The sequence below is a fragment of the Pezoporus occidentalis genome, unplaced genomic scaffold (assembly GCF_034315485.1).
Source record: "Pezoporus occidentalis ecotype Australia unplaced genomic scaffold, CSIRO_AGI_Poc_V1 ctg189, whole genome shotgun sequence".
NCBI classification, from domain to species: domain Eukaryota; kingdom Metazoa; phylum Chordata; class Aves; order Psittaciformes; family Psittacidae; genus Pezoporus; species Pezoporus occidentalis.
In genome coordinates, this window is record NW_026913737.1 from 1178436 (window position 1) to 1190490 (window position 12055).

Sequence of the window (12055 nt, forward strand, 5' to 3'; positions counted from 1 at the left end):
CGTGATGGGTAGCTGTCAGCGCAAGGCAGAGAAGGGGTATGCAAGTGTCTGCATGTCAGGAGGGAGGTGCTGTTGTTGTGTCCCACTGAACAGCTCTTCTGCCCCAGCAGATCCAACACTGCTTCATAGGCTGTTAGCAGTGAAAAGCATTAAATATAAAATAAAATCTAATAAAACAAACCAAAACCAAAACCAAAAACCAAAAACAAACAAACACCACCCCCCCAACAAACAAACACAAAAAAACCCAAACCAAGCAAGAAACAGAAGGAAAAAAACAAACCAACCAAACAAAAAAAGAACAGCAGTACACTCTCCACAAATACATGTGCTCCACTAAATCATCACCCCTAGGGCAAGCTCCAACCTTTTACTACTCTGCATGTGTGTACACACTGCCTCACCCCTACCAGTGTAGTAAGCTGTTCTGCTTGTAGTGCTCTGGCTGTAAGTGGGGGGTCCCACCATCCCGCAGGGCAGCTGGGGCTGGGTTGCCTCACGGCACTGCTGCCATCCTGGGCAGCAGCCCAGGGCTTCCCAGCAAGGGAGGCTGCATGGGCAGGGATTTGGGCAGGCATATGGGGTTGAAGGGGAGCAGGACTATCTGTCCAGGCCAGCACAGCCACTCTGGCAGACGAAGGATGCTCCTGTCCTTGGGGTGTAGGGTCAGGGCTGGAGTGGCAGGCTCAGTGCAGGGCTGTGGCTCTCTCTGTACTTGCAGGGAGAGCTTACTGAAAGCTTCCTCCTGCTGCCCCGAGGGAAGTCTCTGCAGTGGTGTCTCTGGGCAGGACCCCAGCACCCCACCTAAGGAGGAGTTTAATGGGGACAAAAACAACCAACAAAAAAACAACAAACCAAACAACTCACAGTTCTGGACAGTGTGTAAGTAGCAGGGACGGCCTGTGTCCTTTGTCCTCCCTGTGCCAGCCCTGGGCACCAGTGGCTGACGCCAACACCAGGACTGTGGCAGAGTGCCCCACCCACACCCTTGGGACCAGGCATTGCATGCAGCATGGGTCTCCCAGGCCTGTCCCTGCCAAGGAGCCAGCTGAGCAGTATAATTAATCCCTGGGCAGGATACGGGTGTTGGGGAGGGTCAGGCACAGGAATGGGCTAAGTGGGGTCTGCCCTTGTGCTGATGTGCCAGGAGCCCTAGAGACCTGCTGGCAAAGGGGCTCAGTCTGGCAACAGGACCTGCTGTGTGCCAGGTGCTGCTGCTGCAGGATCTACTGCAGAGATTTGACAATAGCCCTCAGGGCGTGGGGCGTCTCTGGGACGGAGGGAGATGCGCTGTAGAAGGTGTTAGTGTGGTTTCGGCGCTGCTCCCGGAGGTATGGTGGGACAGATGAACTTTTGATGTGGAGGATCCTGGTGTCCATCACTTCACAGTCGATCTGCATCATCACCTCGTAGTCCTGCCCATTGATCACATTCTCTGCAAAAGTAAAAAAAAACCCCGAAGTTGAGACTTAGCCCTGCAAACTGGTGATCCCACAGCACCAAAACCAGAGCTTTCTGGACCTCTTTCTGTCTGGCACAGAAGCTGGAGAAGGAGACCCCAGGCATTTTTTGCAGCTCCACACATGGAGCTCCATCTCACACAGTGCAGCCCCACCCTGCTTGTGACACCTCAAAGGGCTCAGGCCATGTCAGGCAACTGCAGGCACACGCAGAGAAATTAATGCAAGTCTTTTCTTTCCCCCTTTGTCATCTGCACATAATTACTGATGGAGTTTGTATTGTATAAATTTATTACCTAACTGTTGTTCCTGATCCACTAAAGTGTAGGGGTGAGTGAAGATAGCAAGCTGATTGTTTCACTTTCTTTTTATTGGTTTAAGAATACTGTAACCCCCTTGACACTGAGGATCTAGAAGAATTTCTTCACCAGATTATTAATGAAAAAAGTTAAAATGCGATTGCTTGAAAGAATTAACTGTGCCTCATTACCACCCAGACCCAGCTGTTGTTACTTGCATGATGTTATGGTGACACTGGGCAAGGCCATTACCCTGAGACACCTCCGGACATAGGGAAACCCAGGGCAGCAGATGGGATCCTGGCACAAGGGCATGCCAGGCTGCATCACCCCAGCGCAGTCCCAGGACAGGCACGTCTGCTGCTGCAGAAGCTCCTGGCCTTACATGCAGAGGCTGTACACATGGCTAGCATCTGCTGCCTAGATTTAAAGGTGGGAAACTATTCCCTGCATAGACAGTGTGTCCAGGAATGAGAGAGTTGAGATCAGATTTCCAGGCACAACCAATCCTTGCCTTTCAGAGTCAGAAGACTGCCATTGGCAGGGTTTTCTTTCTGTGCTAAGGAGGATGGAAGATAACCTAATGGAAAGCGTATGGATTGGAGGAATGCAATATACATTACTAATTTTTACTGTTTTCCTGGATTAACTCTGACTCTGGATGACAGCTGACAACCACGGCTGGACCCTCTTGCACCCCATGCCACCTGTGGAAGCCATTAGATCTAGTATGTCTGGTATAGTAATGAAAAGCAGGAGCAAACCCTTGCTAAAGGGGGCTGAGAGCCTGTAAGCAAAATCAAAGCCCCCACCTGCAGAAATGGAATGGAAAAAGGTCTGTATGTGCCACGGAGTGACCAAGGCCAAGAGCAGCTGTTACATGTCTCTGTGCTGCTGACCCAAACACCACAACAAGCACCTTGTCCCTCCTGGTCCCCAGCTGGGACCCTTTTAGACACCATGCCTCCAGGTCACTCCTTCTCTCATCCTTTGGATATGCACTTGGCTCCCACCCAACAAGCTCAGGACCAGACGGCTGCAGAGGTCTGTGCTGGCAGTGCGGCTCAGGCAAGGGGGCTGCACAGGGCAGCGGAGGGGCATGAGGGTAAGCTGGCAGGAGAGCGGAGGGCTAAAGAGCCTGGAGACAGCAAATGGGAACAGGTCAGTTTCCCGTGATACAGCGAGCTGAAAGCACAGCTCCTCAGCTCTCACGTTGCAGACAACAGCTCAATAGGACCCTGGCTATGTAAGAATATGTGCTCCAAAGCCACAAGAGGGTGAGGTGGGATGGGATGGCAGCCAAGGCCAGGAAATCCTCTTGGTAAGGCAGTAAGACTTTCCCATGTCTGCCCGCAGTAGTCAGCGCAGTGGGCTATCATTAGGTTCCCTGGCATTGCACAACATGGAGAACAGCAATCCTGAGAGCAGCCCGTGGAGGGATGGAGCTGTGCTGTGTGTGTGGCAGCAGGGAGCATGGGAATCGGATCAGCACATCTCAGCCAGTTGGGATCCCTCTTCTCCCAGAACGGACGCAGGCTCCCCTTGCAAATACGTGGACCACGACTAAGTAAGCCACAGGTCTGCTATCCTGTGCAAGAGGTGCTGTGTCTTCTGAGGCCACCACACCTGAGATAGCTGGGAGGAGTCATGCTCCCAATGAGCCTCTGGCCAGCAGGCATGGAAGGGACACACACTCAACCCTGGCACTTGCAAAGTGCTCAGATCCTGTCCTGTGTATGTGACTTAGCCCAGGAGTGACACTCAGGTTTAAAGGCAGATACCTGATTCTTTCCCCTTTTAGGCTGAAGGCATTGTAGATGAAGAACAACTGCAGGCAGATCCTGCAAAGGGACTTGTCTCACAGGGATAAGGACAGTAGCGGGAATGGCTCAATTCCCAGTACAGGCATTTTTGGCAGCCTTTCTCATTGCAATTAGCACCAAACTGACCTAGCAGAGGAGGTGACATTTGACACAAAGACAGCAGTCACTGCTTGGTGATGCTGCTGGGGCCTGGACCAGCTGCGCTGAAAGGAGCAGTCTGAAGGCTGTGCCAGCCCCAGGGCGCATGGCCATTACCAGAGTCCCTCCCAGCCCACCCCAGCCTGGAGGGTGGAGTGGCTGATGCTCTGCGTAAGCCCATGTGATGCTCTCAGCAAAACACCAGGCAAACATGACCTGAAGGCAGCCAGAGCAATCTGACGTTTGGAAAGATTAGCTCACTGTCAAAGGGGCAGGCATTGCAAAAATGATTCCACATGGCTCTGTCCTGACCTCGATGCCATTAAACTGTTTCATGATCTGGATAAGGAATAGAGAGCATACTTGTAAGATTTCTGGAAGATGCTGAACTGGAGAAATTTCAACCACCTTGGAGTACTGGATTAGACTGCAGTTTTGATAAGAGAGGCTGTCCAAAATCTTCAAGATGCATTTCAACCAAGGCCAGAGTGAAGTACAATGCTCAGGAGAATTGGAAATTGCCTACAAAATGGGGCTGGGCAGAAGCATTGCAGAAAAAGCTTGAGGACTGCAGATCACTGTGGATAAGCTAACAGCATGGCAGGACTAGAAATTATCAGCTCAATCTCAAGAGAAACAGATTTATCTTTGCAAAGTTTCTAATCATAATGAACTACAAGCCCTGTCTGAAGCTACCTCAGGAGACCAGAGGGCATCTGTGACTGTCAGATTTTAAGGAAAGGCTTGATGACCACATCTCAGACAAGACCCAGGGTACCTGACTCTTACTCCCCACAGGCACAGGCACTTGTATTTGTTCCTGGTCCCTCTGGCCCAGCCTGTTCATGACTGGAGCCCCTTAGAGTAGACTGCAAGCAGTCATTAAAGAGCTCAGCTCCACAAAGAAGCCAACATAATTCACTGAGCTGTAATGACTCTCTCTACTCTTTGCTCATGACAAAGACAAGGCAGTGCAACTTGGGCAAAGCCCTTGAAGTGAGATTTGAGCTGATGTTTCCCACAGGGAAGCGATACACACCTCCAGTGCCTATGGTTCAGGCAGCAGTGAGAGCTGTGCCAATTTTCCTTGATGGCCAGTTTAAATCCAGTGGCTACATACCTGGACACACTCAGTTGTGCTATTCCTAACCCCTTGTCAGCAAGTGGCCAATATCTGAAGTAGAGTTGCGGATTCCCCATGGGACCCCGTGGCCTGAACAATTTTGCCTGGTGATTCCTGCATCAGAACTTTTAAGAGTAGCCTGATCAAGCTTTCTTTCCTTCCCCTTCCATGAGGACATCCAGCATAATCAACATCTGGGAGACAACAGTGGGGCCCCAAGGCAGAGAAACCCCGATGAGTGTTGAGCTCACCAGTTGCATATGGCTGATCTCTGGAGGCACCAGAGTATGTAACCAGTACTTTCTCTCAACGCTCAGGTCAGCATATACATGCCTAAGCATGCACCCATCACACCCCACAGAGAGGCGAAGGCAGGCAGGGCTGACTGCCTGAAGTTGCTGCCTGCTGCCGCTGCTTGTTTGCTGCCTGGAAGGTCAGCACCCCTAACATGCATTACACAGGGTGGCTTAATAGCCCAGAGCAACACTTGACACTATGTTATTTCTAAAGTTTATTGTCTTTAGTTACCTACGACTGATGTTTTGTAGGATTACATAAGCGAAAACTCAGGAACAGTTCTCCTGTAGAGGTGTCTGGACTTATAAATAGATTTATTTCTCCTCTTTCAAGTTCAGAACACACAGCCTCTCACACGGTACAGCCTCAGGCTTAGGAAGCTATCCTTCCCAGGCCAAAAGGCTGTGTTGCAGTTAATTATTTGTTAACAGGTTTAAAAGCCATGCTTCAGATGACAGAAAACTTCAAATCAACAGCACAGGTAGTTGTGCCAACATTGCTGTTCTCTGACTGCACCTTCTCAATGAGGCTCACTGGTTTTCATAGCCAGTACCAGACTCCCAGCACAAGCTTGGTTTAAGGAACAGAAATCTAATTCTGCAGTGCTGCTCTCTAGGGTTTATGGCAGTTCATCTAAAAAGCAAACATGTTGCTAGATCCCACTGACGAAAGCTGAAGTCTGCAGTCCAAACCAAAAAAATTTAGCAAATAAGGCTGAGGGTAATAACTACTGTTACAAATTACAGGAGATGATGGAAGATTGTCTTCATATTTGAAACACTAAATTTTCAAAACTGGCTTAATAGAGAGACCATAAAGCCAAAGTCCTCCTTCTCCTGTTAGTAGTACTGGCATGTACCAATAAGTTGAACATTCAAATGTCCATCTTTGAGATCAGGCATCTACTTATATAAGATATGCTGTCTTAGAGAAAGGCAGAAGACAGGCAGAGGGCTTGAGAGGTGAGCAATTAAAATGTTAGTGTCTGTTCTGTAGTAAGTCAGAACAAATGGTGATATCAATTGTCTCTAGATTTAAACTCTACATGTCAGTCGGCTGTTTGGCCCTATGGATGCAGTCATAAGGCAGAACCACATTATTCTGCTATTTTACCCCTTCCCACTTACATATACCTTCCCCCAAAAGCTTTGCTGCAGGAAAATGCTTGCCTTGAAAACTGCACAGTCTGCAGAGAGGCTGAAACAGAGCTCCCCTGAAATGCCACCTGACCTTGCTGAACTGTTTCAGGGCTGTAATCAAATAACCATCGAAGAAGAGCTTTGCAGCTTTCTGAAGATATGCTTACGCCTTAGGTAAGCTTAGGACAGAGCTTTGTTCTACCATATCAACTATGAATTTTACCTTATCCCAGGCAGTTCCACAGTGGACTACATATTCTGTGAGACCAAACCTGTATAATTCAGGGCCTGTGCCACTCATTTGAAATCCCCAATCCTCAGGCTCTTCTCAAAGGCTCCAGGTGCTTTTGCAGTAGATAACCCACATACCTACTGCCTTGTTTCTTAGTAGGTGATTTGTAAAAGTGGTCAGAACCTGTCTGGCTCTGCTCCCACTGTGCTTGCTGAATACACAGTTAAGCTAGTGTCAAGCACATAGAGCTGGACTATGTTCTTATACCTTCTGGTAAGATATGAAGGGAAATCACTTGCACCATCTTCAACTACCTGTCTTACTCACTAAGGCTAGAGAATCATCCCCTCTTCATGGACAGCGGTACTGAGTGAAGTCACTATCCATGTAACTAGTTTAGCTGATATGAAAATAGGTGTCAGAGAATTATCTCTGCTAAAGGTGATACAAAACCACCAAATCTTTTAAACCCATCTTTGCTGAACTCATGCCTGCTACAATGCCATTCTGATATCGCCTTCTAACGAGAAAGTTTTCTTTGCTACACCAGATTCCAAAGACAGTCTGTGTCAGCGTTAATTTATGCTTGGAGCCGCTTCTGCAGCCCCATCTATCACACCAGCAGGAACCAAGGCAGCTTTCAAAGAGCCACCAGATGTATTCCAGTACCTGGTTGCTTTGTGCTAGCTTTGCCAAGCTGACAATGCTAAAGTTTGTTTTAAAGAATGATTTAGCCCCAAATTACCCAAATAATTTATCCTGCAACCTGCCCTGGCCCAAAACAGAGCTTATGTTTAAGGCAGCACAGAGTTCAGATATCACAAGCTTCGTAAGAAGATGAGGGCACACAGCTCTGGGGCTGGCCTGTTGAAGGGCTGCAGATGTCCCCTGACATAATTCAGGGGCTTCCTCTGCACCATGACTCCTGCAGTGTTCCATCTCATCTTTGCTGAGCAGCCCTGACTGTTCTACCCAGCACATCTGGACAATGTTTCCATCTGAAGGGTTGCTATACACTACCAAATAAGTATAGAACCGAAGTGGTGTTACTGTAACAGCTACACAGACTAAAAATACACTCAACTACAACAATGCAGTACGGTTCCTAAAGCATTCACAGATTCGCTTGTTAGACAGGATTATTGGAGGCAAGGGAATTATATTGTGACCCAAATTACTTCTCCTTTAAAAAGTAAATTCTCACTTGGAACTACATCCAAACAAACCAGTTGCAACGGTCTCAGCTCTGTGGACTCAGCTGTCCTCAGACCCTGACACAGGCTAAGTGAGATCCTGGGCATTTCAATTCTGCAGATCTCCTAGCAAACTGTGAGCCAGGCTGTTGGGTCTATACGCATACAGGAACAGGGGCCATGGTTAGAAACACTGGATACACACAATCAAGGTCACTTTGACAAACCACAAGCAGACATCAAGCAGATCGGGTCTCTCTCCAAGTCTAAGCTGTTAGAGCACTGGGGCTATCTAAGGGGGATACTTACAGGCAAGAGGGGTAAGCAAGAAAGCCGAAGGAAACAAACTCTCTGTGGCCTCCTAAGTAAATAAAGGAGCCACAGGAGAGATCAGTACTGACTGCAGATGAGGAGCACAACATGCCCTTAGCGTACACTACTGTGTGATTTTTGGAAAAGGACACCACCTGTGGGGAACAGAGTCAGTAGCAGATCTGTGCCAGATGCTGCTTTGCAGTACCTGGTCCAGACTAGAACATCTCAGGGAATCAGGGAACGTCTTGGAATCAGGGAAAGAAAGTTGGCTCCTCCCGGGGACCACTTCTCACCTGATCTCCCACCTCCCCTTCTTTCATATTGAACAGTCATTTCCCTCTACAAGAAAGAGCATGAGGAGAGGGGCCAGTGTGGATCTACTGTGATTGCTCTTACTTGCTTTGGAGGGAGCTCATGGCCATCTCAAGAAGAAAGGCTCAGAATCAGCAGTGTTGGCCCTCCCAGGCACATCGTTTAAAGCTCCCTCAGGTAGAGTATTTCTTGGAAACAGACATTTTTGACAGCACTGGCTATGCATATGCATGTTGTTGGCAGGGTATCATTGCTGCAGGATGGCCATATTTGAAACATAACCAGCTGTGGCAATACTAATGACAAGGGATAAAAAATAGAAGAGAAAACAAAGACAAGGGGCAAAGCAGTTCTGCTGCACAGAAAACTCTTGGGAGTGAAGAGGTTGGAGGAAGATCAACTCTGTTAGGCAGAACATGTCTGCTTGGGAGGCATAAAAAGTATAAACAAAATCCCCACACAGCCCACAAATCCAGACATACCCACTTACAAGACAAATAACTGTACACAGGAGAGTAGGCTAGGAGGATATTCTAGTAAAGGCTTCTTTCAAGAACAAGGGCTCGAGGGCTTGTCACTGACAGCACACAGGGGACTGCTCCCTCTCAGTGTAGCAGAGAGGGACTGGGAGGCATGGGCATGGTCTCTTCTGTCCCTACCATGGGCCTAGCATTCCACAGAGGCTGTTAGAGCTGTAAAACCTTTCTGACCTAACTCTGCCTTTTGTTTTAAATACCAGCAAGCTCCTCTGTTTCCTGCTGCGCTCGTGGACTGGCTGTTCTCCTTTTCTAACCTTGGTACTGCCTGAGGATGGCTGTTCTGCAGGACAGCAAAGTCCTGGTAGCAAAGTCCCATCCAACCTGTGCCTTTGACAGTGACCAGTAGCACAAGCAAAATTTAGGGTAAGCATATACTTTTGGTGATATGTGAAATAGTAAATAACTGCTTCCTACCTACCTTTATCTACAACATTCATGGCTCTTAGGGTTCTGTTACAACCTTACCCTCAGCCATTGCCCTCAAATTCAATAATCGTTGGAGTAGGGAAGTTGATACACTTAACGTTCTCTTGCTTTTTTACTGCATCTTTCATTGGTTTATATATATATCTATAAACCTCTATAACCAAAAATGTATAGCATTGAAGACAGAGATTCAATAGGGCTGTAAAGATGGTTCATATTTTGTTTTCTTCTCCCTCTCTAATGAACTATAGTGCCTTTCTTCCTCGGCTAAGCCAATGCTTCAGGGAAGGATTCGCAGTAGCTCCTCTGGGCAGTAACAGCTCAGTTAGAATCTGCCATTTTGTTCAGGAACACTTTTCCTATGGAGTTCTTTTGCATTTTTTCCACAAGTTTCACCTGCTGAACAGAGTTTCTCTCCTTCCCAAGATCTTCCAGCCTGTGCCTGGAGATGCGTGGGCATCTCCCCAGCACAGACCTGCATGGGAGTCTACTGGTAACATCCTCTTCATTGCAAAATGGGACCACCTTTTTCCACAAATATTTATATATTTTAGAGAGATACTGATCTGCAAGTGAGGCTTCCCTCTTGTCTCCAAAAGCTTGCTTTCGTCTCTGAAGAACTACCTTTTTCCAAGCTTTTTGAACACTCAGGTATTGGGCTGGTGAGACCACCCTTATCCTCACACTCACTATCCCTCTGAGGCCTCCAATGCAGCACTATGGTAGAACTTTCCTCTGCAGAAGCTGTGATAGCTTTTCCCAGTTGTATGTAGCAGGGCATGCTCAACTCTCACAGATTCAGCTTGTGCAAAAGTAAGACTTCATTTCTTACAGTTCCTGAGACCATTATTTAAAAATCTTTGCCTTATTTGTCATTTGCCATTCTGCTGATACATATATAACCTCAGTGGTTAACACCAGAACAAGAACTTTTTCCTCTTTCCTTCAACAGTGCTGATTTAAACTTGAAGCGCTCTTTTACACCTTGGTTCTCTATGGGCACTAGAGATTCTCTGGCAGGCTTCCTCTGAGAAATGTTTCTATTATTTTTTTAAGCCTCAGACATGCTGTTCCTCAGTATCTCTTTCTGGCCTGACTTCTTATGGTTTGACATTCAGTCTGCCAGAAATTGCCTTCATTTTTCTATTCCCTCATTTGGCTACAATGTCTATTGTTTAAAAGATACCTTCTTACTTCTATGAATTGACTTTAATGTGTTATTTAAGCCCCTTGGATTTCTAGGGTCCTTTTAAAGACTTTTGCAGTGAGCTTTTAATCTTTAATTAATCTTCATCACATTTGCCAGCACTTTATCCTATTGTTTTTTCTTTTAATATTATTTCCTATTCTTATTTAGCCCTTAGCTGTGAACTGTAGTATACACTTCACCATTTCAATTTGCAGGCGCTTACTGATAAAATGATCTCTTTGGCTTCATGTTTTTTGTTTTTTTTTTCCAAGAGGCAGCCTCACTTTTTCATTGACACGGACCTTTTCTGCCACCCAATATCATCTGTGTCTTTGTGTTAAAAATGTCTCACTGATTTAAGAGTGAGGGCTGGTGAGAGCCTGTATTCACTTACAGCTGAAATGTCTTTATAGTTTGGATAGTATCCAAAGAGTGAGCTGAATTTTCCACCTGTCTCACTTGGATACATAAAATTACCTCATTTATTTAGATACTGTGATCAGCTCTTGCTCATAGAAGAGTATTTTTAACACCATCTTTGTGAAGCTTCTGTCTGTGTGGGGTGAGCACTTCTCTCCACACAAGCTTCTCCAGGGCTTCTATAGAAGAAGACAGGATGGAGGTAGATGACTTACAATGATGTGGATGACCAAAAATGTTCTTCAGATGCTCAGGACATATTTTTCAAATGCTTTCCTACAGCAACCTTGCTACAAATGATTAAGCCCAGAGGATGCCCAGGAAGCACCAGAGGTAAGGTGGACTGTATGATGGTGAGCAAAGCTGCATGGCGGTTAGACCTGGTGTATGAGAAGGTAAAAGCCTTCTGGCCCCAGTGCACCAGTCTCCTTAGAGACTGCAACCCAAACACTGAAAATGACCCTCTTGTACTGCTGTGTTTTTACTAATCTCTAAGTTTAGTCCAGTGATGTTCTCAAGACAGAACTCATAAATGTGAACCTCCTCTACCAGCTCTGTTGCAGTTTTTTTATGTTTTTACAGGGTGAGCTCACTATGGATAATTATGTTTCACATCGCTGTAGAAATAAAGAGCTACCAGAGCTAGCCTATGCATCACCAACATAAAACTGTGTTTGCCACCTATAAATTAACATGAGGCAGAATTATGTAAGCTTGAATTTACAACACTTGAAAATGTACTAAGGCAGATCAGCTGGGCTTGAGGTTAGAATTACAATATGCTGTGCAAACAGTTCCATGGAGCAGAGATGTTGACGGTAACCTCACAGATGAGGATGAAAATTTTCTCTTTGCTTTTCAGCACAGCTCTCAGCACAGTGCTCCCTGTGAAGCTTGGTGGGAGAGCGTTACCTACAGAGCAGTATCAGCATCTAGGGTTAACGAAAGTCTAGAAGACAGGATCTCTGCAGCGAGACGCATACATGTTCAGTTCTAAACTGAATCTGGTTCCTTCTGTAAGTGCATAGTGGTATCTATACTGGCAGCTAATGCCATGGGTTTCCTTCTTCTATTTTGTGGATTTTATAGAAGCGCGTCTTTTATATGGAAAAAATAATCTGGTGTAATAACTCGACACTGGTATTGGAAA

The 12055-nt window shown here is 46.5% G+C and overlaps 1 protein-coding gene across 2 annotated transcripts in view; it reads right to left on the reverse strand.

Annotated features, from left to right (window-relative positions):
* Nucleotides 1–755: 755 nt before the first annotated feature.
* ATF6 (activating transcription factor 6) overlaps nt 756–12055 on the reverse strand; it is a 74447-nt gene continuing 63147 nt past the window's right edge. For both annotated transcript variants that reach the window (XM_062616275.1, XM_062616274.1), the window contains exon 16: nt 756–1435. In XM_062616275.1, the coding sequence (XP_062472259.1) occupies nt 1227–1435 (209 nt within the window). In that variant the 3' untranslated portion in view covers nt 756–1226. The remainder of the gene's footprint in view (nt 1436–12055) is intronic.